The sequence below is a fragment of the Nyctereutes procyonoides genome, unplaced genomic scaffold (assembly GCF_905146905.1).
Source record: "Nyctereutes procyonoides isolate TBG_1078 unplaced genomic scaffold, NYPRO_anot_genome, whole genome shotgun sequence".
Taxonomy (NCBI): Eukaryota; Metazoa; Chordata; class Mammalia; order Carnivora; family Canidae; genus Nyctereutes; species Nyctereutes procyonoides.
Window position 1 is genome coordinate 8,553,413 of NW_026575131.1, and position 25,694 is coordinate 8,579,106.

Here is a 25,694-nt window from a genome sequence, read left to right on the forward strand (position 1 = left end):
ACAAGGAGGTATGAAAAATAATTCTTTGTGACATTTCTTAGGCACCTGGGTCTGCTTTGGAGCTTTCTTGGTTATATAAGCTAATACATTTCCACTTGTTTAAGCAAGGGCAACCCCACAGCACACAGAAGTCTTGACTGATATCCACTTAGTCTAACCTATAGACACTGGGCATGATGAGCCCATCCAATCAAAACAGCCAAGGCAGCTAGAGTACTATCCAGAGAACAGGCCCTCTAGGGACTTTTTTAAGTGCCTAATAAGAAATCAGAACTCATTTTCTCCAGATTTCTGAATTAGAAGAGGCAATTCTGGCCCCATACACAACACTGATGGTCGAAGGTCAGCTGATCTAGTGTAAAACCCCATGTATATAGTTCAGATGGTAATGAGCTGCTCACAATTTTGTTTTCCAAAGTTTTGAGGATGTGAAATAGAGCTACCAATGGACAAGAGAAATCCCTACCTCCTTCTTCTATAAAGCAAAAGGTAGGTGTGTGAATCCCAAAAAAACATATTCATGGTACTAAGGCCTGGGAATACCCAGAGGTCCAATGGCTTGAGGGCTCAGCAGAGGCAGACTCACCATCGCTATTAATTATGGAAAGCAGCAGTTTCAGGTAGTTTTGTGTTTGTTGCACCAGGTCCCAACTCTGTTGAAGAACAATAAAAGGTGTCTAGGAATCGATATTTAACTCAGACTGAGAACTTTAAAAAATAAAATCAAAGAGTTATTTTGTGGCAACAAATTCCCAAGGATCTTGGTCATAGGCCATAGGCCCCAAATCCCAGATAATCTGAGATTTCACCCCACTCCAAGAGCTCCCCCCACCTCTTCCTGTGGGCCACCCTTATCCTGTATTCTAATATATAATGTGATGGTGAGGAGTAGGAAGCCATACAGGGGCCAGGCAACTCATAGCCCTACACCCAGCAGCAGCAGCCACACGTTAGCCTCCTCTAAACCCTGGGCTCCCAGCTTGGCTGTCTAGGTAGTTGATAGAAGCAAACAAAAAGCCTTGAGTCTGTGACCACTGGTGCCAAATAGAAAGCCATTCTTTCATTTACTATAACATCACAGAAAATATCAAAACTTCAACCTTCTCAACTATGTTTTAGTCACTTTTTCCTGCTATTTCACTGCGTACTCTGTCTTTATTTTTATTTTATTTATTTATTTTTAAAGATTTTATTCATTTATTCATGAGAGACACAGAAAGAGAGGCAGAGACACAGGCAGAGAGAGAAGCAGGCTCCATGCAGGGAGCCTGATGCGGGACTCGATCCCAGGACTCCAATATCATGCCCTGGGCCAAAGGCAGCCGCCAAACCGCTGAGCCACCCAGGGACCCCCTATTTTTTTTTTTTTTTAAGGATTGATTTACTTACTTTAGAGACAGAGAGAGAGTGAGTGCACAAGTGGGAGGAGCAGAGGGAGAGAGAGAGAGAGAGAATCCCAAGTGCTGAGCCCCATGCGGGGCTCAATTTCATGACCCTGAGATCACAACTTGAGCCGAAACCAAGAATTGGATACTCAACTGCAACACCCAGGTGCCCCTGTATACTTTGTCTTTTGATGAATGATAAGTGCAGTCTGATTGGCGGACAAAATCTTTTTAAAACAGGAGGTCTGTGATAGGGAAGACGAAAAATAAGAAAAACTACAAAAAGCATGGAACTTCCGCTCTAGCCCAAGCAAAAGGTCTAGGCCAGATGGTCTGAGAAATAGTCTACTGAAATCTAGAATTCCATGGAAGGGCCTGACCCAGTTCTGAGGCCTCATTCTCCCCAGCTGAGGACAGCTTCCTAAACAACTGCTTACCAATGTTCTGGGGCTGTGTGGAGTGGGCAGCGGGTGCTAGTAAGAGAGCATTTCCTGGGGGAGGGTTGAACATGGCACCTGTAATTGGCATGGTTTTCCCAGGAATTTAAAACAGGCTCATTTACCTGACCCTCCCACAGCCCCTGGAGAGCTCTGACCTACTTCCAGCAGCTCTGGAGACAGCTGCTGCAGCACTGCACTAATAAAGCCATTACCCGTAGTAGCTCAGGGGTCTCGTCACTCATCTGGCTCAACCTGTCATACACACCATTGCCAATGGATTTCCTCTGAGCTGTGATTTTTGAAGGTGAGGAAAAGCAGGAGGGAGGTAGGGGAGAAGGCAGGAGCCCTGCAGCAGCACAAAAGAAACAGAGGTCAGGTAAGCCGGGGAAAGGCTGCAGTAGCCAGGAGAGGGCAGCAAGTGACCAAGGGCTGTGACCTGCAGAGCTCCAATAACCAAGGTGGCAACTGGAAGGGGAAGCAAGGCCCAGGGGAGAGACAGTAGATTCAGTGTGCCCAGTGCTGGGATAGGAACCTCAGGCTGGCAAGCTTGGGGTTGGGAGAGGCCCAAAGTCATTAGCTACCCTGACCTAGGGCAGAATCCGGCCCTGTCAGACTGTGAGATTCATGTTTGCAGTCACACGCTATGTTGTAGGGACTTCTCTAATAGCAGACTATGAAACTAAAGTTTGAGGGGCCTGCAGAATGTGAGGAGGACCAGAGAAATGCACTAAAATCTAAGCTCAGCATTAATTCTCCCTTCCTAAGTGCTCCATTAAAGTGTCTAGGGGCAGAGCTCAGCACCATGCCACCACTTATATGTCTATGCTTGGAGTACTCTTCCCCACGGCTGGCAAACTCTTACTCACCCTTCAAAGGCCCAGCCCCCATTATCTTCTACTGAGTCTTCAGTAGCCACTGGTCGATACCTCTACTACCCAGGTGATGATTATGTTGCTGCCTCTTTTCCTAGTGAGGGTAGAGGCTGTCCTAGAATCTCTACATCTACAAGGCCTAGTGCTTTGGGACTAGAAGGCACCTGTAGAACATTACTCCTCTGACTGTTAATGGTCAGAGGCCAGCTGGAGGAGAAGCAGCCACTAGAAGGGGTCTTATGGCACAGAAAGAATGAGCAGACCTCTAAGGAATTCCATCCGGTTACATGGAAGGCAGCAACATCCATACATATACTGCCAAAAGTGCTCCTGCACTTGTGAATATCACGGAGAACCTGGCCCTGGTAAACAGCAGATTCCAGGGTAGCCCCAGCTCCCTAACAGGGCTGTAAGAAAGGAAAGGCAAAGGGAACTTCTGCAGGTGTGCTGAATCAAAGGAGACCTGTGGGACCCTGCAGGATCATGTACCTGGTGAGCTGAGCCTAGTATGATCCACGGGGACCAGTAGGGAAGCTTCCTGAAGAGAGTGACATCCATGTAAGAGGGTAGGCAAAGGAGACAAGTTTTTTCTGGCAGAGAGAAAAGTATGTGCACACCTGGAGAGCATTCATCCCCAAGGGGCTGAGAGGAGGTCAGTGTGGCTGGATAGGAAGAGGGAAGTCACAAGGTCAAGGCTGGACTGTGTGGAGCAGAGTGGCCCACTGAGGGTCGGTGGACTGTACTCTGAGGAAAACAGGAAAGTCAGTGGTGAATTCTAAGGAAGAGGTGACAGTGGTGATCTTGTTCTATCATTTCAGTATTCTTATCTGCGAGGCCCCATTCAAATACTTCGTGTTTACTATTTCCTGGTCTCCCTCAATGAGGCCCCCATTCAGACATGAGATGCACTCAGATGACAGTGGCTTGGATTAGGCCAGTACAGGAAATGGAAGCAAGAAGATCTAGAGAGTTTCACCAGGGGCAGAGACTTAGAGAACTGATGGGAACTGACAATGGATGTGGGAGGAGAAAAACGCACATTTTGACTTTGAGCATCTGGGTAAATGGTTGAAGGCCTGGGGTGTCCTGGGTTATGGCTAATTCCATTTCAGACAGCTTGAGTTTAAGGTGCTTGCATGAAGGGACACTCATAAGAGGTGATGTAGACATGGCTCCCCAAGAAAGACATGGCTCAGAATCCCATGTCAAGTGACATAGCAGTGGGCTAACAGAATGGACAATAGATGAGGTCACCTGGGGAGGTAAGGAGGAGTAACGGAGTCCTAGACACTTGTGCTGAAAGGGGCTGACAAGGCAGAGCCCACACCTGGCTGAGGAAGATGATGGTACGAGGCCCAGTGAGACCAAGGGGCTGAGCAATACTGGAGAGGGAAGACGCCCTGCCCTCCTACTTTTGTGCCTAGAGTTTTATTAGTGTTCACTCCCTTGAGTCAAAAGGCTAGCAGCCTACTTCTTAATTATCATTAAAATTGGTTTGACATTTCAGTTAAGAGGCCACTTTCATACTGTGATCATACTTGAACCTTGCCACAATTCTGAAATAGGTGTCGTCAACTCCACTTTTAGAGGAAAGCGAGGCTACTTGCTCAAAACCACAAAGCCTTGAGAGAAGGGTTGAGCAAAGTAGATCTAGGTAGATCTAGATCTAGGGGCCTAGATCCATAGCCTTGATCTACTAAGCAGAACTCCTATATACAAGGCTCCTTCCTAAAGAGACATACATCCTAGGCAACATCAACACATTAAACCCCTATTTCTAGGGATCCGTGGGTGGCCCAGCGGTTTGGCGCCTGCCTTTGGCCCAGGGCGCAATCCTGGAGACCCGGGATTGAATCCCACATCGGGCTCCCGGTGCATGGAGCCTGCTTCTCCCTCTGCCTATGTCTCTGCCTCTCTCTCTCTCTCTCTCTCTCTCTCTCTCTCTCTCTCTCTCTCTCTCTCTCTCTCTCCTGTGACTATCATAAATAAATTTAAAAAAAAAAGAAAAAAAATAAACCCCTATTTCTATTTGTACCTTATTTGGCTTACACACACACTCTCTCTAAAATAAACACATAAATCTAAAAAAAAAAAAAAGAAGAATGGTGCCAGAAAGAAGAATAAGACTGGCTGCGGTAGGGCCCATTTGACACCTCTGCATATGACAAATCAAGAAATCAAGAAGGAAACCTGCAGGTTTTCCACTCAATCTGTCTAGGTACTGCCTAGCACTTGAGACCAGGAAATAGGGTCCTCCAACCCACTCCTTCTCCAGGCTTTTGGGCACAACAAAAAACTAGTCTGCTCTTCTTCCTAAAGTTCCCTCTTATAGAAACACCTGCATCAAGAACACCTGATACCACTTGAACTCTTTCAAATAGTATCTCCTTTGTAATCAGGGGCTGTGTATAAAAGATAAGCACAGGGGCACCTGGATGGCTTAGTGGTTGAGCCTCTGCCTTTGACTCAGGTCATGATCCCTGTGGGGAGCCTGCTTCTCCCTCGGCCTGTGTCTCCCATGAATAAATAAAATCTTAAAAAAAAAAAAAAAAAGATAAGCACAGCCTCTCCCTTTACAGACCACTTACAGACCAGGATGACAAAGCCTACAAAGCTGCCTAATAGGTGAGTCTGGCCTCTCTGACAGAGGGAGACCTCAAGGCTGGATGGGGAACTGTCCAGACCCTGTGGCAAAAAAAAAGAGAGGGAAACAGGATGTTTCCTAGGCATTCACTGGTGTGGCCTTTCCAGCTCTAGGCTCCGTGCCAGTTTCTGTGCTGGGGCTGCACAAGCTGTGGTTCCCCGTCCTCCTGGAGCTGTCTACCAGAGATGGAGTGGCAGATCCCGATATTAGTGACTACAGCTCAGTGGAAAATTCCACGACAGGTATGCCCAGGGTAAATGGGAATGCAGACACAGGCACCTAATCCTCTGGGGACAGGGGAGAGGAGGTGCATCACGGGTTCCTTAGTAGACACTAGAGCTGAATCCTAAAAGCTGTGTATCAGCTAGATGAGAGGAGATGAGAAGCGGCAGCCAGGCAGAAGGAATGGACATGGGGAAGGCAGTGGAGAGAGCAAGGCTGCTTATCCTGGATGAAGCAAGTGGCAAGGAAACTGCTGATGGCCTTTTGATTTCTACACTGGGCTAAGCATAGTACAGAGATGGATCCATCCAGTAAGACTGGGGCCCCTTCCAGGGTGAGAGGGGAGAGGAGTGCAATGGAAATAATTTTAAAGTTTCTGTAATCAAACGAGGTCAGACAGAGCTCTACACTTCCTCTGGCAGAACATGCATTTAAAAGGAAAAATGAAAAAAGTCACTAAAGCCCAGAGCTGGAAAAGCAGACTCCATGAGGTCATCTGGAAACAGAACCTGCTGGTGGATGTAAATCTTTGAGTGAGTCGTGATCAGAAAGCTTTGATTTTCTGGGTCAAAAGCAAATCAGGAGAGAGTTAAATGGATAAGCAGCTCCTTTCCTAGGCTGTGAGAGGTCAGAGGGCATGAGCCAGACTTTTTGGTACCTGCATGAAGGACTTGTGGGGCAGGCACCAGGGATCCCCTCCACCCAACCCTTATCCTGCTCTGCTTGAGTCAGGCCCCTCACCTGATACTGGCTCCAGTCAATGTTCAGAGAGCAAGTCAGGAAATCAGGGATGCTGAGTGGGGCATCAACGTAGTCCTGGAGGCAGAAAGACACTTGTGAGATGCAGTGGCCACTAGGAGAAGCCATGGCGACAGGGCATGTCATGACCCTGAAGCTGTGATTACCACAGGCAGGCAGGACATCCCTCCACAGTACTTGCTGTCTCCGGGCCAGATGCCTGTGCTACCCTGACAGTGACAGTTTTAAAATCAAAGAGGCCAGATACTGCTTCCAAGTGCAGTTTTTCAGTGGGCTTTCCTAGTGTTTGCTGCTGAGACAAACGTGACAAATCTGTATTCAGCATCCAGCAGGCTCCTGTGGCCTGCTCCTGCCGACTGGGAAAGGAACAGAATGTTGGCCCGACTTTTTACCCAGATGGTAAAGCACAGAGGAAGGATATTTCCTAATTAATTATCCCTGAAAAATTCTGTGAAGACATGGATAAATTAAAAGGGGAGAGGAAAGTATATAGGGGAACTTAAACATGTACATACAAAGAAAAGAGGAAGGAAAATAATGATACTCATCCATGGGAGAAAAGAGAAAGGAAAAGGTAGTTGTTTTCCCCAAAGAGAAGGCAAGCTATTCTCCATGGTCGCCCTTTGCAAAGAAATATTAGGACCCAAGCTGATGAATGTTACTGCTCGTACCTGCTTCCAGTTAAAAATGAGCCCTTCTGCCATGTAATCCCGATCCTTATATTCCTTGAAAAATTCACAGCCTGGAAAAGAAGGGCGAAGTTAAGACACTTCCTTTGCTAGCCCAGTTTCCTGCGATGCCTGGGAGTGCTGACCAAGGGGCCACCAGCTGACGCACTTCTCCATCCCGATGGGCCTCCTAGGAGACCACAGCTGCCACGGGTGGACGAGCATGGGCAGGCAGGAGCTAGGGGACGAGTCTCCAGTGCTCCTTGGGTTTCTAGTTACAAGGCTTCCTGATGAGGTATTGCCTACCTGCACACCTCTTTGTGTCTCTCTCCATCTGGGCTCAGTGATTACTGGTCACTTCTCCCTGATTTCAGATCCCTTTGTCCTACATGTCCCTGAAGTGCCAACAGCCAGCAAACAAAGCATGGTTTACAGTCTGAGCGCTGGCAGCACTTTTCTCAGCCACTTACCTAGTTAACCGAGAACTATTCTCCCTCCTAACACCAACCTCACAGGCCTCCAGTGACATATTGGAAAAGACCACAGATAGTGCCTAAAACATGACAGGTGCTCAAGAGACATTTCCATCTCCAACAAACCTGGTTGAGAGGTACTTTTCTGTATCACTCTCTAAAACTATAAGAAACTCTGCCAGGGTAGGCCTTCAGGGATACAGAGAGGAACAGAGGAAAGAAGGGACTTCAGCAACATTCTTAGCTTCAAATCCAGCCTTTCACTTAGCTCTGTGACTACAAACAGTTGTTTACCTTCTCTAAACCTTGATTTTTCTCATTTATAAAATGGTTAAAGATGAAACAATACATATAAAACATCTAGCAAGGGATGCCTGGGTGGCTCAGTGGTTGAGCGTCTGCCTGTGGCTCAGGTCGTGATCCTGGGGTCCTGGGATCAAGTCCCACATTGGGCTCTTCACAGGGAGCCTGCTTCTCCCTCTGCCTATGTCTCTGCCTCTCTCTCTGTGATTCTCATGAATAAATAAACTACTAAAAAAATAAATAAAACACCTAGCAAGCACTGGTACAGATGGCTTTCAAATGAAAGCCATTAATATTATAAATAATAGGGTTTAATTTGAGGGGATGAGCGCTGGGTGTTCTACTATGTTGGCAAGTTGAATTTAAATTAAAAAAATTTTAAAAATAAAAATTAAAAAAAAAAACAAAACAAAAAACCCCCAAACCAAACAAACAAACAAAAAAAAATAATAGGGTTTATTATCACAATGTTGCTGCTGCAGGAAGAACCCACAAGGCCAGCCCTGCAACTTAGTCAACTGCTTGGCTCAGAGAGAATGGGCTTGCTCATATACTACAGCACAGTGAGCATTCTGGGGCTGCCATGGCTTCGAGAGTGGAGAAGGCACTTCAAGGTAGCTTCTCAAAGTTTTCTCACTTCCTCAACTAGAACCAATACAAATTTTGGAGGGTACATGACTTTAACCACAGGTCCAAGTCTGGTGAGATCCCTACCCAAAGGCAATACAACAGCTGTCTGAATTCTGTGGAGGTGGCAACAGGCCAAAAAAATTACATGGAACTTTCCCAGCTACTCTTGGGCCAGGTTCCTGTATGAGGTCATTCCAGGGAAGATAGGAAAGGTTCCTTCAGAGAGGAAGATCTGGAGACCCAGCCCATGTCCTCTATCCTTGGCTTCCACCCCCTATACACTTCTGCACACTAATCCCTCAGGCCTTGCTGCTGATTGAGAAATCAGGAAACTATCCTCAGCTCTCACACTCCAGTCTATTCTAAGGTGCCTCACTGGCAGAAAGAAAAAATATAAGTATCAGACAGAGGCCCTAGGCTTTTGAGCTCAGGTTTAGAAATGCCACCAATTATCTCTCAGAGAGGTCCTCTGAAGGACTGTTTTCTCAAACTTGACCTCCTCAGATCAAAACTGCAGACTCTGGACTGATCCAGCTGGCCTGTGATGCGGAGGCAATTTCTTGGAGAAATGGACAGAATTAAAATAGATTCAGTACCTACGGCAATGCCTGACATTTATTACCTGAAGAGCCTCCTGAACCTGCTGAGACACAAGAGGGATGGGACCAAGAGTGGGGGTGAGAACAGCCACTTGCTCAAGGAGAAAAACCAATCAGACTTGTGCAGCTGAGTCTTCAGTCTATTTTGGTGTGCTGAAGGAAGTGCTCTCAGAATACTTTTCCCGCCCGAGGGCCAGTCCAAGCCCAAGTTCATTTGACAGAGCTAGAACTCAGAGCATCAGACTTCCTGTCTGGCCACCTGCTTATCAGAGGACTCAGCTGAGATGCCATGAACAGCTACAAAGCACAGTTCATCACTGGGGTTTCAGTAATGGTAACTGTTTCTTTTCTTGGGATGAACTAATCCAGGCTTGTAAAGAAATTCAAGAACATAAGCATAGCAAGTAAAAAGTGCTTCTCCTGTCCCCTTATATGGATGTGTGATGGCATCTCCCCCACCTCTGGCTTTTTTGGTTTCTATTGATTCCTTTTTCTTTCCCTCCCACCAATACATACACACAACTATCAGATACAGTACAAAGATACCTTGGGAAGGACAGGGAAAAAATTCAAAGGTTGTAGCATCTTACCATTTTGGCATATTTCCTTCACACCCTTTTGTGAAAGCACTTTTTCCTTTACATTGTTGACACTGTACTATACACTTTGTGTCCTGCTTAGCATCTTAAGCATCTTTTCATATCAAAAAGTCTAAGCATTTTTCTATGACTATGTAATCATTATTCTGACTACTGAACATGCCTCTCATGTTCTGCCAGTATAAACAGACATCATGATGAACATCCTCAGCCCCAAGTTAGCTGCAACGTGTCCTGCTGAGTATGAGGTCAAAGAGTGTTAACATTTTGGGAGTCTCGTAGCAAGTTGCCACACAACAGCAGAAAGGATATTGTGCTATAGTTCTGAGAGCAGTAGTATGCAAACTTCTAGCAAAACTTTTTTTTTTTTAAACCAAGCTTACTTAAGACCTAAATATAAACAACAAAAAAAAAGTGATGCGTGGTTCCTCACACAGCACAGATTTTTTTCCTGTTCGGCAGAGTACTTCGGTCCGTGAACTCCCAGAACATCTCCTGGGGGTCCGGAGCTAGGTCTGAAAATCAGCTTTAGAGCTATCTAACCGCTTCAGCCCAGACACTCTGGGCAAGACACTTCTGTCACAACATGGCTCTGATACTGACAAGCCCACAGAGTCATTATGGTTTACATCTGCCCACAGCAGCTTTCAAAGAGGAACATCCCCTGAGCCTGTCCTCCATGTGTACCCATCATTTAGCCTGCTGCTTACTGAGGCCGTTTTAGGGATAGGTCTGGCACTTTGCCTTGAAATAAGCACCATTATCTTCATTCTATGGAGGATAAAGCCAGTGCTAGGCGGGGTTAAGGCACTTGTTCAAAGACATACAGTACTAGGGCTAGGACTCATGCCCTGCTCTACATGGCACTAACCACTAAGCTGGCAGAGCAGAGTGAGCACAGACTCCAGGGGAGGCCAGTACTGTAAGAGTGCCTGGCTATCAAGAGTTGTGGTTTGAGGGCAGCCCGGGTGGCTCAGCAGTTTAGCGCCGGCTTCGGTCCAGGTCGTGGTCCTGAAGACCTGGGATCAAGTCCCACATAGGGCTCCCTGCATGGAGCCTGCTTCTCCCTCTGCCTGTGTCTCTGCCTGCCTCTCTCTCTCTCTCTCTCTCTCTCATAAATAAATAAATAAATATTAAAAAAAAAAGTTGTGGTTTGAATACCACGAGCTTGCAACCGGTGAGGATACCCTCTCCTGCCAGACATAGATAAACTTGTAGTTCTAATGAGAAGACCTGGCTGTACAGCAACCTGTTGTCACTGGTTTGCTCTTGCTATTGGCTATGTGGCTCCAATGTGAGGAGACAAGGTCCAACAGAGGACTGAACGCAGATGCTGATGCTGAGAAACAGAAGAAAGGTTTCAAGGAAAAAGAGTACATTTCCTGCCGTCTGTTGACAAAGCCTTGGGCTGACATTAGGGCTCCTGGGCTTCCCTTGCTGAACAAGCAGATGTTGTCAGAAAGCTTAAATATTACCAACTGGACCAATACAGTTTTAGTATCCGGTGCATACAATACTGCCCTGGCCACAGGTCGCATACAGATCTATGCACCACAGACAAATGCAGCTAGCCCCGCGTATACCAGAGTGCTTTACAACATGGTGAGGCCACCAATGGTGTACAACTGGGGACACAGCAATTACGTTCTTCATCACCAGGAGGGCCTCACCTAGGGTAATTTCCATAAATAACCTGATCACCCCAAGACAGACATTCAAAGGTTCACATCCACACAGGCCAGCACAGCATGATTAGTTGCTGACACAGGGTAGTAGTGATGTTGTTTTATGCTGAAATAGTATTTTACCTGCACAGAGCACTTTCACAAACATGATCTCATCTAAGCTTCACAAAAAACCTTGAGTCAAGCCTTTCCAAGTTCCAGACACCTGAGAAAAGCTGAGGCTTGGAGAGGTGAAGTAACTTGGAAGGTTATAGTAGTAGTAGCTGAGCCAGGACCCAATCCCTGGATGGACCTGGAGTGGAAAGTGCCTTCCGGGACAGCATCCTACCTTAACTTAGGTATAAGAGCTTAAGACTCAGAGCCAGTGTCCTATGCTGATCAACATAAGAGGAGTACCTGGGTGGCTCAGTCGGTTAAGCATCTGACTCTTGGTTTCACCTCAGGTCATGATCTCAGGTCATGAGATTGAGCCCCACGTCTGGCTCACTACTCAGTGCGTAGTCTGTACTCTCTCCCTTTTCTCTCAAATAAAGAAATAAATCTTTTTTTTTAAGATTTTATTTATTTATTTATGAGAGACACAGAGAGAGAGAGGTAGAGACATAGGCAGAAGGAGAAGCAGGCTCCCTGCAAGGGGCCTGATATGGGACTCGATCCCAGATACCAGGATCATGCCCTGAGCTAAAGGCAGATGCTCAACCACTGAGCCACCCAGGCATCCCAGAAATAAATCTTTAAAACAAAACATAAATTCATCTGGGAAAGTTCCAGGGCACCTATGTACCTAAGTATAGAAGGTTTGCAGATGGCCTCTAAGAGCCCCCACTCCTAGGAAACCTGCCACTTGACTAGACCCTGAAAAGAGCTCCCTACCTGGATACGGGATGGAGAGGAGAGTGAAGTCGGCATAGCGCTGGGCTTTGTCCACCTTCTCGGAGGAGGTTACACTACAAGATAGGACGCAATGTGTTAAGGCATCAAAACACATATGCACCATTCCCCAATGAGTGTTACAACAACGTAAAATGAACCTCTTACTGAAGAAACTACTCTTCAGAATTAGGAATGATTCCCGTTAGCAGTGCTGACTTGAACAATTAAGAAATGTAACTTCCCTTCCCCCTATTCTAACCTATCAAGCAAGAGAGGTTCCTCTCCAATTCTGCAGCACCCACAATTGCAGCAAACTGCCTGCTAAGTCCCACAAATGAAGGCAGCAGAACCACCCTGACACAGAGGGTGGGATGAAACGAGATGAGAACGAGTAACCAAGACACTGTCCAAAGGGGGTTTCTAGGGGACTCTCGCCTCTACTGTCTTCTCCAATATTCACTGAGGACTCCTGAAGAGGGGAGACAAATGGCATCTGAAAGGTAAAGACTGAGGACATTCTAACAGATGAAGGGGAGAAGGGAATATTCAGCTGAGCTGTAAGGCCTCAGTATGTCTTATTTTCTAAGATGACCTCAGCATCAGTAAAGTCAATATGAAAAACTTTTTTGGAAAAACTTTTACTATCTCATCAACCTAGGTTCCATTATTTTCAAATTTTGCCTTATCAACTAATTAAGGTTTGGTTCATATGTGAAATAAAAATTGGTCATACACTTTTTTTTGTTGTTCCATTTAGAAAGAAACTCTAATCTACCAGAGATGGTGCAGAACTTGGAGCCAAGGGACAAAACTTCAAGAGCATCTAAGAGGAGGAGGCAGCAGAGCACAGGTTAGAAACTCACGGCCCCTCAGTTACTATCTGCATGACCTTGAGCAAGTTACTTAACCTTTCTGTGCTTTAGTTTCTTACTTGCAAGAGGGGCATAGTAGAACCTGCCTTGCAAGAATGTTTGAAGATACAGCTAGAAGATGTACAGAAGGCCCTCAGCATGAGGTCTGGCATGTGGTGAGCCCTTGGTAACTGCTATAAACCACCAGCAACAGGAAAAGTGGTGAACCTATCACCTCTGCCTATTTTGCAGTAGGTCCCTGTACTTACTTCATGCCAAACTTCACCTTCTTGTTCTCCACCATTAGGTCACAGATGTATTTGACTGACAGGTACCGAAGCAGCTTGATGTCATAGCCTCTGACCTTATCAAAAAGATGTGTGTCGGAACTTCTGAAACAGAGAGCCAGAGGGAGAAGTTGTACTGCACATTCATTCACAGAATTCTGGCGGGGCAGGGAGCGTGTTTAAGGAAGTATGGATGTCACTGGCAAGAACCTCTGTTTCCCTTCTCCATAAGATGGAGGGAGGGCCAATGACAGAACAACTCATTTCAGGGAGGGTGACTTTCTGAGAGATTACCCTGTTCTCTGGGACACATTTCAGAGAGGAGCAATTTGCAGCCAGAAACTGGGAAAGGGCTTTTTGGCACTGCTTGACATTAAGCCAGAAGACTCAAGATAATCTGAGTTTTAAAAAGCAGCAAGCTTGGTAGCTGATAGAGTCTTTGAGCTTCTATTAGAGTTTATCTCCCTCCATCTCCCCCCTCCTTTTCCCATTTATGACCATTTTTAGCCATATGATTTGGTCATAATGTAACAGAGTGAATGAAATACTTGTTGGGAGATGGACTTTTTAGCGAAGTTTTATCAACTGATTGTGAAATACTAGCAAGTGAATTCCCTCTACTGAGCAGGTCTAAGAAGCAAGGAGATAAAATTTTTCCTAATACCCCAGGCTGTCTCTTGATCATACAGATAAAGGCAAAAGTAGAATGAGTACAGAGTCACAATTAATTTTTTAATGCCCACTGCTCTGCTGTCCACAGCAGTCTCCTTGCCAAGAATAACGTATGCTATGGAAGACGGCCTGGCTGAAGCAGAGGTCGTCTGATCTCAGGGGGAAGCGCCAAACATTCTTGAGCACAAGCCAGGGTTGCTGCTCTTGGAACTAACAGGCAGAACCGGGTATAGTGAAATGCCTTTTCATGCACCAAGCCATGATTTTGGGCAGCTGATCTTACTAGGGTGCTTGTGTGCATTCCAGAGATGCCTGACACCAGTTAAAGACTTTCCACGGGTACAGACCATGCAAAGGAGCTTTTCCAAAATATCCTAAGATGTCACTTTCCAAAAACATTTGGAAAAGAGGTAGAAGAGTGTGAACCAGCCCATTTCCTCTCTTAAAGGGGGCCTAAAATACTTCTTTATATCAAGCTCTATTATGGCATCAATCACAACTTGAACTGTGTAACATCTAGTCTCTAGGTCTCCCACATGGGGACTGTAGCCTTTGCCTTGTGCCTTGGTACCAGGTGTGCTGTGTGACACCTGTCAAGCTATCAGTATCCTGGTCATACCATGGTAACCACAAGGTTTGAAGACACACACAGATGTCTGAGCCCTGATTCAGACCTGCAGACCCTCGGGCTGAGATATTGCCTAGGAGTGAGACAGATGGCTCAGATGTCCAATAAAATCAGCTCTGGTGAGAAGCTATGGGATGGACCTTAATCACCCTATTTCAGGGGTATGGACTTAGCAGTGGAAGGAAAGGAACCAATGTACTCACCTGGACCAGTGATGAATATATACCACTGGTATGAAAATGCCCACCACTGGTCAGATACCCCATCCCCGATACAGCCCATATCCGTAACAATCTGGCACTGACCGAAGAGCGCAGTCCTCCTCTGTGATGTCATCTGAATCTGCCCAGGCATCATCTGCACCCCCTGCCAGAGAAACCTGTCAGCACCAAGGCTGTTGCACAGGGCTCCACCCAGGGGCCTCCTGACCAAGCTCCTCTCACCCCAATCTATCTCCATCTCCAAGGACAGCCCCCCCATCTCTCAGCAACACATGTCCCATATGGCTGGCAGGCAGTCTTCTTTACCACAGGATCTCCTTGAGTGAAGAAGGGAAGGCTCCTGCTCTCCTCCCAACTTGTCTGCACTCTCTACCTATGCCACTGTGGCGTGGGTGGCTATTCTCTACATCTGCGCTCTTGTTCTTAGTCAGAGGAGGTAGCTTGATATTCACCTGAGAAGATATAGTTGTAGCCAGTGCGTCCATACAGTTCTCCCCATCCAGCCAGGGTAGCAGACCTGCAAATGTGCTAGGAGAGAAACAGCATTTTCAGATGCTTTCCTGGGTTTTCTTGTTCTTGTTTTTCCAACTTTGTTGAGATATAATTGACATACAATACCGTGTAAGTTTAAGGTGTATAATATGCTGATCTATCTATAGATTGTAAAATCATTACCACCGTGGTGTTAGCTAACAGCTCTATCATGTCACACAATTCCCATTTCTTTTTTGTGATGGAAACATTTAAGATCATCTCTTTGCAACTTTCAAGCAAATAATATAATACTAATAACTATAATCACTCTGCTGTACTTTAGATCCTCAAGTTTGTACCCTATGGCCAATGGTCAAGATGGTTTTCTCAAGTGTGCACAGTTAAAATAACAACTGGGAGTCCATAGATTGTTCCAGGCCAAGCTTCTGGGTTTAGGAGCATTTCCCAAAGTCTTATCAGTATAGAGGCCACAGCAGCCAGTCTAAAGTATGACTAGAATTTTTTTTTTTATGACTAGAATTTTTAATCTACATCCTGTCAAGGGAGCATCTCTCCCAAACAAGAGGCACCAGTGTTACTAAGAGTAATGGATAGATTCAGTGGCTGTCACATGTGTAGGTGCATAGATTTGATTGTGTAAATGGATGTGTGCTGGGTTTGGCACTGAAACATTTACACTCTGAGTTTTCAGTGAGCCCTGAGATAGATGTGGCAGGTGACATGCACTGTTGCTGATTCACAGAAGGCAGGCATAGAGAGGTGAAGTGATAGATAAGGCCATACAATGAGGGGTTAGCTGGGATTTGATGTAGACCCACCCACCTCCAAAGCCTGTGTGCTTATCATCGTTTGAAACCGTTCAGCACAAGGATGAGTAACTGTGCTGCTATATATATTTTTTACTCTTTTCCTCATTACTTAAGGATCACTTTGGGCGTGAGAATCCTAGAAACTAGGCAACTGGCCTGAACTTCAATATCTAATTTTAAGGTTGTATTAATTAACTATGATGAGATCCAGTAGGGTTGAGGAAATGGGAGGAGACAGGTGGTAATGGGTGAACAAACTAGCCCAGAGTTTAGCTAAAGCTAGGGGTGGCAATGAGGTGGTGGCTGGGAGTTTACATGAGAGAGGGGCAGCTGCATGACAGAGATGGGTGACGTTCATTTCTGAATGGGTCACAGACTGGCAATGTTAAGCAGGTCCCTGGAAGACTGCAAAATACTACCTGAAGGCTTCTCCTCTACCTGTCGGATAATGGGAAAGAAACAGTTTTGTTGCTTAAGGAAAGGGGTGTGGGTGGGCATTATCAGGTCACCTTCCAGCTCTCTTGAAGTTCTGACAGCCTAGGAAAGGGGCAGGTAATAGAAAAGCAACCTGGATACAACCTAAGGCAGGATATAGTGTTTTTTCAGCGCTGGGAACAAGAAGAAATTCATGGGAAGGTTGTCCTGGCAGTCTGCGATGAAGAACTTGGGCTGAGATTCCTGCTGGTCTGAGCAGGAGGGGCTCTCTTGTGGGGGCTGCTTAATTTTTTCTGGGTCCAAAAGCATTTTGAAAATCTGATGAAAATGATCAGCTGTACAGAAAAAAATATATGCATCACAGTTAACTTACATTTTAGAGGTTCCTGGACTCTCCCAAGTCCATCCATGGATCCACCTCTAGTCCCTGTTAAGAGCTGCTCTAAGGAGACTACCCCAGTCATGAGGAGCAGGAAGTGGAAAACTGTAGGAGGGAAGTGTCAATCCCTAGGTTTTGTCAAGTGGGGAGGTCTGACTCCTGAGAGCAAGACAATAGGGGGCATTCAGCTGGTTTTGAGGGTTTGGTTTTTTGTGTTTGTGCGCATGCGCGCACGTTTCCTCAGAAATAAACAGTTATATTGGGCTCAGACCATGGGTTTATGGGGCTTGAGGACCTCTGTGTATTTGTTGATTTTCTTCTCCAGGATCTTTCCAGCTTGTTTCTATAGCCCCAAGAGTGGCTTTTCCTTCCAGTAATGGATCTTGGCCTTCTCCTTCCTCTTCTCCTCCAGGGTGGCTGTTACTATCTGGTACTTCCAGCCAACCTCATGAACCAGGTTTCCAAAGAAAGCAAAGTTTTATGTAGGCTTCAGACATACAAACTTGAGAGCAGCAAGAACCACCACCTGCTTTTTCCCCATCATAGGGTGGCAAGATCTCTTGAGGCGGTCCAAGGCAGCCTGGCTTTGCTTGGTTTTGTGAGGTAGCATGCCTCACACTATCTGCCAAAAGATGCACTCAGCAGTGGTAGGGGCCATAGGATGGGTTGGTATCCATCTACTTGCAGAGAAAGGCTAGGTACTTCAACTCGTTTCTGCAGAAATTGCCAGAAATATTGATGCCCTCACAGTGCATGACTACAATCCTCCAGCCCAGCAGCACCTACTTGTCCACTATGGCCACCCGGCAGCCCAGGAGACAGCTTCTGCCATTGAGCACCAGGATCTGTTTCTCTGCCATCTTCAGCAGCCACCTGGGAAAGTCTGCTATGTTATCATGCCCACCCTCCCCCATCATCTAAGCTGCTAACACCAAATCTCACTCTTCTTTGCATTTTTTGTTGCAAGCAGACACACACACTGTCTTTGGCTCTGAAACTGTTTCTCAAACTCTTTCCTAGGTTTAGATACCTCTTTCTATCCCAGTTTTCTCATATCCCTTAGATCTGTCCTTGCCTTTTTAGTTAACTCAGGCAGCCAGACCTGGACCCAGAGGATTCAAGTAGATGGAAAAGACCAGGCAAGTTGGCTAACTTCCCAAGTGAGGCACTAACCCCTCTGAAGGAAGATTCTCAGGTGGTACCTGGCAGAAGCTGTACGTAATGCAGACTCTAACTCCTGACCCCTGCTCCTTAGTCTCATGGCTCCAAACTCCATCATTTCTGCACTTTAAGCTTAGCTCCTGACTGAAAAAGTAGGGTGCACTGTGAATGCTCTCCATTTATCTAATTGTGAGTGGCCTCTAATTCTGCATGAGGAATATGGTTCTGTAGGATTTGCTTATCTAGTAATCAACTTTGACACACAGATAAAAGTGGCAGATCAGGACAACCTGGGTGGTTGAATGTCTGCCTTTGGTTCAGGTCGTGATCCCAGGGTCCTGCAATTGAGTCTCATATCAGGCTCCCCACAGGGAACCTTCTTCTCCCTCTGCCTATATCTCTGCCTCTCTGTGTGTCTCTCATGAATAAACAAACAAAATCTTAAAAAAAAAAAAAAAAGTGGCAGACCTTTACTCCCCATCTCCTAAGGGAGGAAACAGAGAGGGATGCCTATAGGGGGCTCAGGGGCGTGATCCTGGGATCCGGGATTGAGTCCTGCATCAGGCTCCTTGCGGGGAGCCTGCTTCCTCCCTCTGCCTGTATCTCTGCCTCTTTTCTCTGTGTCTCTCATGAATAAATAAAATCTTAAAAAAAAAAAGGGAGGAAACAGAGAAAGATGACTTGTCCCAATTTTTAATTGCTCAAAAGCCAGATACAAGTGTTGGGGGGGAAATGGCATAGGAGAACATATTGCCCTTAAATGCTTGAACTGAGGTTTTTTTTTTCTTAAAGATTTTATTTATTTATTCATGAGACACACAGAGGCAGAGGGAGAAGTAGGCTCCCGATGGGGAGCCTTATGTAGGACTGATCTCAGGACCCCAGGATCACGACCTGAGCCAAAGGCAGACGCTCAATAGCTGAGCCACCCAGAAGCCTTTGAACTGAGTTTTTTTTTTTTTTTAATTTATTTATGATAGTCACACACACAGAGAGAGAGAGAGAGAGAGAGAGAGAGAGAGAGGCAGAGACACAGGCAGAGGGAGAAGCAGGCTTCATGCACCGGGAGCCTGACGTGGGATTCGATCCCGGGTCTCCAGGATCGTGCCCTGGGCCAAAGGCAGGTGCCAAACCGCTGCGCCACCCAGGGATCCCTGAACTGAATTTTTAAAAATTTTTTGATATTTATCTAATTTAACCCAATTATATCCCAAATGTTATGTCAACATATAATTACTTAAAAAATCATTCATATTTTACATTTTTTATACAAAATCTTTAATTAATTATTAAATTTTAAGATTTTTATTTATTCATGAGAAACAGAGGCAGAGACACAGGCGGAGGGAGAAGCAGGCTCCATGCAGGGAGCCCGAGGCGGGACTCAAGCCCAGGACTGCGGGATCATGACTTGAGCCAAAGGCAGGCACTAAACCGCTGAGTACCCAGGGATCCCCTATACAAAATCTTTAAAATCCGATCTGTATTTTACACTTTTCAGCACATCTCAACTAGAATGTTTTACCTTTAGCATCTTTTTGACTAATTAAAAAAAAAATTGGGGGGGAGGGGCAGCACGGGTGGCTCAGTGGTTTAGCACCACTTTCAGTCCAGGGCATGATCCTGGAGACCTGGGATCGAGTCCCATGTCGGGCTCCCTGCATGGAGCCTGCTTCTCCCTCTGCCTGTCTCTCTGCCTCATTCTCTGTGTCTCTCAGAATAAATAAATAAAATCTTAAAAAAATATGTATTAAAAATATTTTTAATTAAGTAATCTCTATGCCCAATGTGGGGCTCAAACTCATGACCCTGAAGTCAAGAGTCGCATAGTCTACTCACTGAGCCACCTGGGCTGCCCCTACTTTTAGCATTTAAAGGGAAAAGTAGTCTTGCCCCCAAATACAGTTGTGTTTAACAAAAAAAAATTCCACATTGTTTCAGCTATAAATTGAAATAAAATCAAACATTTGGTTCCTCAGTTGCACTAGCCACACTGAACTGAGTTTTGAAGGAAGCAAGCACTTCTTAACACACCTGCCTTCCCCAACCTAGCAGAGGTCCTGCCTCTTAAGTACTGGTAATAAAAGCTGCTATCACTGTATTAGTTACCAAGTGCCTGCCGTGGGCCACACATTAGGAGGTGAGATCCCCATTTCACCACAGAACACGTTCTCCTACCTTTCCTAATCTCCCTCTCAACTGCCTGTTCACTTGTCTGCCACTCACTGACCTCCTGGAGGACAAGGACTGCCTTATTCACCTCTGATTATGGCACAGAGGAAATGACAGACGTTCAAACACACAATTAGAGTGAAGCACATGGAAGGAGGTAAAAAGTGAGTGAACACTGATTGTTGTCAGGAGAAGCCAAAGGGTGTGAAACGGTATCAGGCTGCCTGGACAAGAAGGTGTAAAAGGAGAAGAAAGCAGGATTAATGGTAAAGCCATCATAAACATCATATGCCAAGGACTCCTCAGCATAATCCCTCTAACTCACTGGCCTTCCTCTGAAATCAGATGGCTCAGGGCTCTTTTCTCACAGGCATGCCTAGTTTGTAAGTGCAAACAATTTACCATTTAGCAACTCCACTTGTTCATCTGTTCAGGGTGGCATTTCCCAAACACATCCAGGAAAGTTCTTTACTCATCGTGTGCAGAAAACTAGTGGAAACACAAGACCTAACAAAGCTACACAGGTCTCCCTGCTACAAAACATCTCAGAATCTTTGTTATATAATGTACACATATCAACCAACGGACTTTATGAATGTGGAGCCTGGCAGTTGGGTCAAATCTAGTATTTAGAATTCCTTATCCACCATTTGACGGCAAATGCTTTTCAGGAGCATATCCTTCAACTACCGTTCTATGGAAAACACCATGGCAAACACTGGTTTGAGTATTACTTATGTGATTTCTAGTGATAAGCACCATACACCACAGAGCGGTGGTCTTTAAACTGGAGTTCCAGTAATGTGCAGGAACATGACAGCTTTCCAAAGGGAGAGGGGGAACAAAAACCTGGAAGGTGATCAACTTCAGGAACTTCCATACAAGTTTTTCCCTAAAATCCATCTCTCCAAGGAAGCCTTCATTCAAGGCCCTCTTCCTAACTCCCCTTTCACATTTGCCCTTCTCCCATTTTATGGAAAGAACAGGCACAGAGGCCCAAACTAACCTCACATTTCTCCTCCTTACTGCCTTGGCACTCAACCACCCACACTGGGTAACCGCAGCTGGATTCTGCAAGCCACTGGGACCGCAGCGCATGCGCTCATGTATCTGCCAAATAGAGAGATTGGGTCTCCTCCCAGCTCCCCCTACTTTAATGTGCTCCTCCCAGACTAATCCTCCTGAAAAAGCTACTTTCATCCTGTATTTCTCTGCTCAAAAATCACAACGCTCTCCTTGCAAATGTAAGCACCTTGGTCAGCATTCAGCCTCCTGCAATCAATCCCTTCCATCCTCTGGCCTGGCATGAACCTTCCACTCCAGTGAGGAGTCCTGGCCCCTCTTGTTCCTGTCTCCATGCCTTCTCCCATGTCGCCTGCTAGGAACACCCTCCCATCTGTCTGCCAGCTAGCCTTCTGTTTTTCCTGCAGTACTCTCAAGCCATGGCCTGCTCACTTAGACCATCAGTGAGTCACTCCACACCGCTGTCCCCGAGTTCCCCTTCACACCACACTGGAGGATCCTAAACTTCAGTGTGGTAGCCTAAGGGAACTCCAGATTAGGTCCTAATCTCAGCTCTCTTGGTAAACTTGGCAAAATTAATCACTTTGCTTCACCTGCAAAATGGGATCAATTACACCAAAGGATTATAAAAAGACAGGTAAATGAGATCATACCAGGAAGCTAAGTTAACAACTGTCACTAGAGTTTATGCTCCATGTGGGTAAGAATTTTTGTCTATATACTGATGTACCATAAGGCCTGAAACATAATATTCAATAAGCATAGCAAATTACATGAATGAAAGAATGAACAAATAACAATGTATTAACTTACTTGATCTAACCTATTCCATAAACCTTTGATGTAGGCATGATTATTATTCACATTTTGTAGAGAAGATCTCTGAGGCCTTGTGGAGACAGGAAGTAACAGAGCCAGGATCTGCACCTAGGCAGTCTGGCTCCAGAACACAGGGTGGGGTACTCTGGTATGACTATCCCTTCCCTACATAGACTCCTGTGGAAGGAGGTTTAAGAATTGGTCTGTTTCTCCAGCCTGCTGTGCATAGCACCAGGCACCAGGTAATCACTCAACACTTGGCTGGCAAACATCAAGAACAAGATGACCCTACACTTTCCATAAGCCATTTACCCCAGAAGAGGGTCTCAGGGAGTATGAGGCTATAGTGTATTCTTACCTTGCCTTTGAACAGGATCACTGGACAGACAAACCGTCCTCTGCACCTGGCCGTCTTGCTACGGTTGACAAGGTCTTGCAACTTGCTCACCTGCACAGTGCTCTGAAACCTAGGGCATAGGCAAGAGACAGGTCAGGCTTCTAAGGGGGTATTGTGTGTGTGTGTGTGTGTGTGTGTGTGTGTTCACAAGGACCCCACGTGAGGTCTGCAGATGTGTGTGTGAATATTCATTTGAAATTTACTAAATGGGGCAGCCCGCATGGCTCAGTGGTTTAGTGCTGCCTTCAACCCAGGGCATGATCCTAGAGTCCTGGGATCGAGTCCCCTATCAGGCTCCCTACATGGAACCTGCTTCTCCCTCTGCCTGTGTCTCTGCCTCTCTTTCTCTCTCCCTCTCTCTCTCTCTGTCTCTCTATCTCTCTGTCTCTCATGAATAAATAAAATCTTTAAAAAAAATGAAATTTACTAAATGCTTTAATCTCTAAATTCTAGATCATGGATATGCTAAGTTTTTCAGGAAAAGAAAAAACTGCTATACTACAGGTATTAAAATTTAAGTCATCCTGATTTTAGAATCTTTAAGATGGGCAGCCCCGGTGGCGCAGCGGTTTAGTGCCGCCTGCAGCCCAGGGCATGATCCTGGAGTCCCGGGATGGAGTCCCACGTCAGGCTCTCTGCATGGAGCCTGCTTCTCCCTCTGCCTGTGTCTCTGCCTCTCTCTCTCTCTCTGCATCTCTATGAATAAATAAAATCTTAAAAAAAAAAAAGGATCTTTAAGATGAATTAAATGAGCTGCTTTGAAGACTTGGTAGCCATAATCAAATCAAAAAATAAAATAAGAAAGGGTCTCTTATAGACTCACCTACCAATCCTGAACAAAATGCTTCAAATCAGCCAGGAAGCGCTTGATTGTACGAGAAAGGAGAGGTAGGACAGTTAAAAGAATGGAAAGCTATGCAGATTAAGTGAGTAGAAGGGAGGGAAGATGCCCATGTTCCTTTTTTATAAGGGTTGAGCTTCCAGGTCAAGCCCTAAAGGGCATTTAATGCCTTCTATATCCTAATCCTTCTAGGCATCCATGTGTTATTGCATGGCACATGCATACAAATAATTGTTTCCGAATGAGTAAATTCAGCAACTCCTACACATCTGGGGTAACTTTTTAAGTCTATCTGGATGTTGTTGAGATTAATAAAGTCTTTTAAAAATACCACTGATTCCTTAGTAGTTTAGTGTTCATAGAAATATTCGCAAGTCATAGCTACTAAAAACATAATTACTATCAAGTGGGGGTCTGAAATTGAAGTTCAAAGAGGTTTTCAAGTTTGATGATCTTGGAAAGATAACAAGGGGAGAAAGGAACAGAACTTACACTTCCCAAGGTGTATTTTTCTGTATGGTCTGATTTAAGACATTATTTTATAGTCTTTTTTTTTTTTTTTCTTTTTTGAAGACAGGACGAATGGCAAACTTGAAGCTGGGGTGCCTCTTCAAGGTACTTGTAGGCTGGCACTGGCCACTGAGCCAGGCCCTAGAATGTCCCTGGGCTCACTGATAACCAAGTTTTGCCACTTTCCCTCACTTGGTGTCTCTATGAAATAAAAAGGCACACCAGTACAAAATAATCCAACTCAGCTGCCAGAAGAGTATGAAACAGCACATACAGCAGTATCCACAGAACTCTCTTTGCCTTCTGGTGGCTCCAGGCCATGTTCACAAACCTGGTCAGCATCATCTATTGCAACAGAATCTCATTGAGTCACACTAGCAGCTTCCTCTGAGTTCTAAATGCCTTGAAACTGTGTTCAATTCTCCCAGGTTAAGACCTTCCATTTGGCAAACTCCTAAGACCAAGATGGAGAACCCGCCAGCATTTCCCTTTTAGGGGCTCTTAGAACTTTTTTTTAAAAAGATTTTATTTATTTACATATGAGAGACACAGTGAGAGAGGCAGAGACATAGGCAGAGGGAGAAGCAGGTTCCCTGCAAGGAGCCCGATGTGGGACTCAATCCCAGATCCCGGAATCATGCCCTGGGCCAAAGGCAGACCCTCAACGGCTGAGCCACCCACGCATCCCTCAGCACTCTTCTAATGTAGAAGCAGGCATACCTCTTTTGGTTAGGCTAGCTAGTGGTTCATTTTGCTGGTTCCCCTACTCAGAGAATCAATTCAGTTTCCATTCTCAGTAGTTCCTGTTTTTATTTTTATTATCTCTTGGCCTTAGGATCTTTTCCTTAAAGTGCTAACCACTGAGCTGTGTCTGGCACATGATACTCAGATTTGAATGAATAAACATAGGCTTGTGTATTTATGTTGGTCTTGTGGGACTGAGCTATTAACCTGTGCAATCTGATGCTATCTCTGGGTAGATAGTGTCAGAACTGAGCTGAATTGTAGGAAACCCAGCTAGAGTCTGATAACTGGTGGTGTGGGGGGAACCCCCAAACCCTCCCATGTAGGAATCAGATGTAGAACTTAACCATTATTCCCCAATGCCTCATCTGTACTCCCCTATTTCTGACTCTTGTTACACTGTTATTGCTTATTTATTGGTCTGTGTTAGCTATAAGACCTAAGAGTAGGGACTTCATCTATCTGGTAGGGCTTCCAAGTGGATTCCTGGAGACTGCCACGTGGTAGCAGCTCAATGAACACTTGTTGATAAACACATGTCTTGGCTGTCAGAGATTCCTGTCCAGGCTTCTATTCCCAGATGATGGGCTAAATTGGTGAGGTGGACTAAGAGAACTAAACCAACTCCTGAATCCAGTTCTACCCTGGGTAATGTGGTCTAATTAGTGTCCTATTAACACCAAAGCTAGGTATGTAAAGAAGCAAAAAGTTCTGTTTTTTCCCCCAAAACATGGATATACTCCTTTCTCTTCAACTAAAAGGCATTGCCCACTCAAAATTACTTCAAGGCCTTACCAGAAGTAAAAAAGTAAAAACAAAGTTTTTAGTAACTCCTCTAGGATTATGAATATACCACCATGGCCCTAGCCTAGAAGATGCGACCCTGCTGGTAAAAGAACGGTGGCAGTGGCAAAGAAAAGGCAGAGAGGCGCACAGAGTAGAGTGAAGACCCGAATTTTAAAACCAACCTGCTTACTACTTCGGTGATCTCTGGGAAAGGCAAGTTACTTCTCTGGGTTTTTTTTTTTTTTTTTTTTTTTTTTTTTATTCATGAGAGAGAGAAAGGCAGAGACACAGGCTGAGAGAGGAGAAGCAGGC

The 25,694-nt window shown here is 45.4% G+C and overlaps 1 protein-coding gene and 1 pseudogene across 5 annotated transcripts in view; both read right to left on the reverse strand.

The window, feature by feature from the left end:
- MTMR14 (myotubularin related protein 14) overlaps positions 1-25,694 on the reverse strand; it is a 46,467-nt gene that overhangs the window by 16,506 nt on the left and 4,267 nt on the right. For 3 of the 5 annotated variants that reach the window (XM_055342783.1, XM_055342780.1, XM_055342785.1), the window contains exons 3-10: positions 22,463-22,571; positions 15,264-15,339; positions 14,896-14,956; positions 13,273-13,395; positions 12,153-12,226; positions 6,994-7,064; positions 6,305-6,379; positions 587-653 (exon numbers count right to left, since the gene is read on the reverse strand). In XM_055342783.1, coding sequence (XP_055198758.1) covers positions 587-653; positions 6,305-6,379; positions 6,994-7,064; positions 12,153-12,226; positions 13,273-13,395; positions 14,896-14,956; positions 15,264-15,339; positions 22,463-22,571 — 656 coding nt within the window. The remainder of the gene's footprint in view (positions 1-586; positions 654-6,304; positions 6,380-6,993; positions 7,065-12,152; positions 12,227-13,272; positions 13,396-14,895; positions 14,957-15,263; positions 15,340-22,462; positions 22,572-25,694) is intronic. The other 2 variants (XM_055342784.1, XM_055342782.1) reach the window with 1 other exon arrangement.
- LOC129521411 (60S ribosomal protein L13a-like) lies at positions 16,984-17,789 on the reverse strand (annotated as a pseudogene).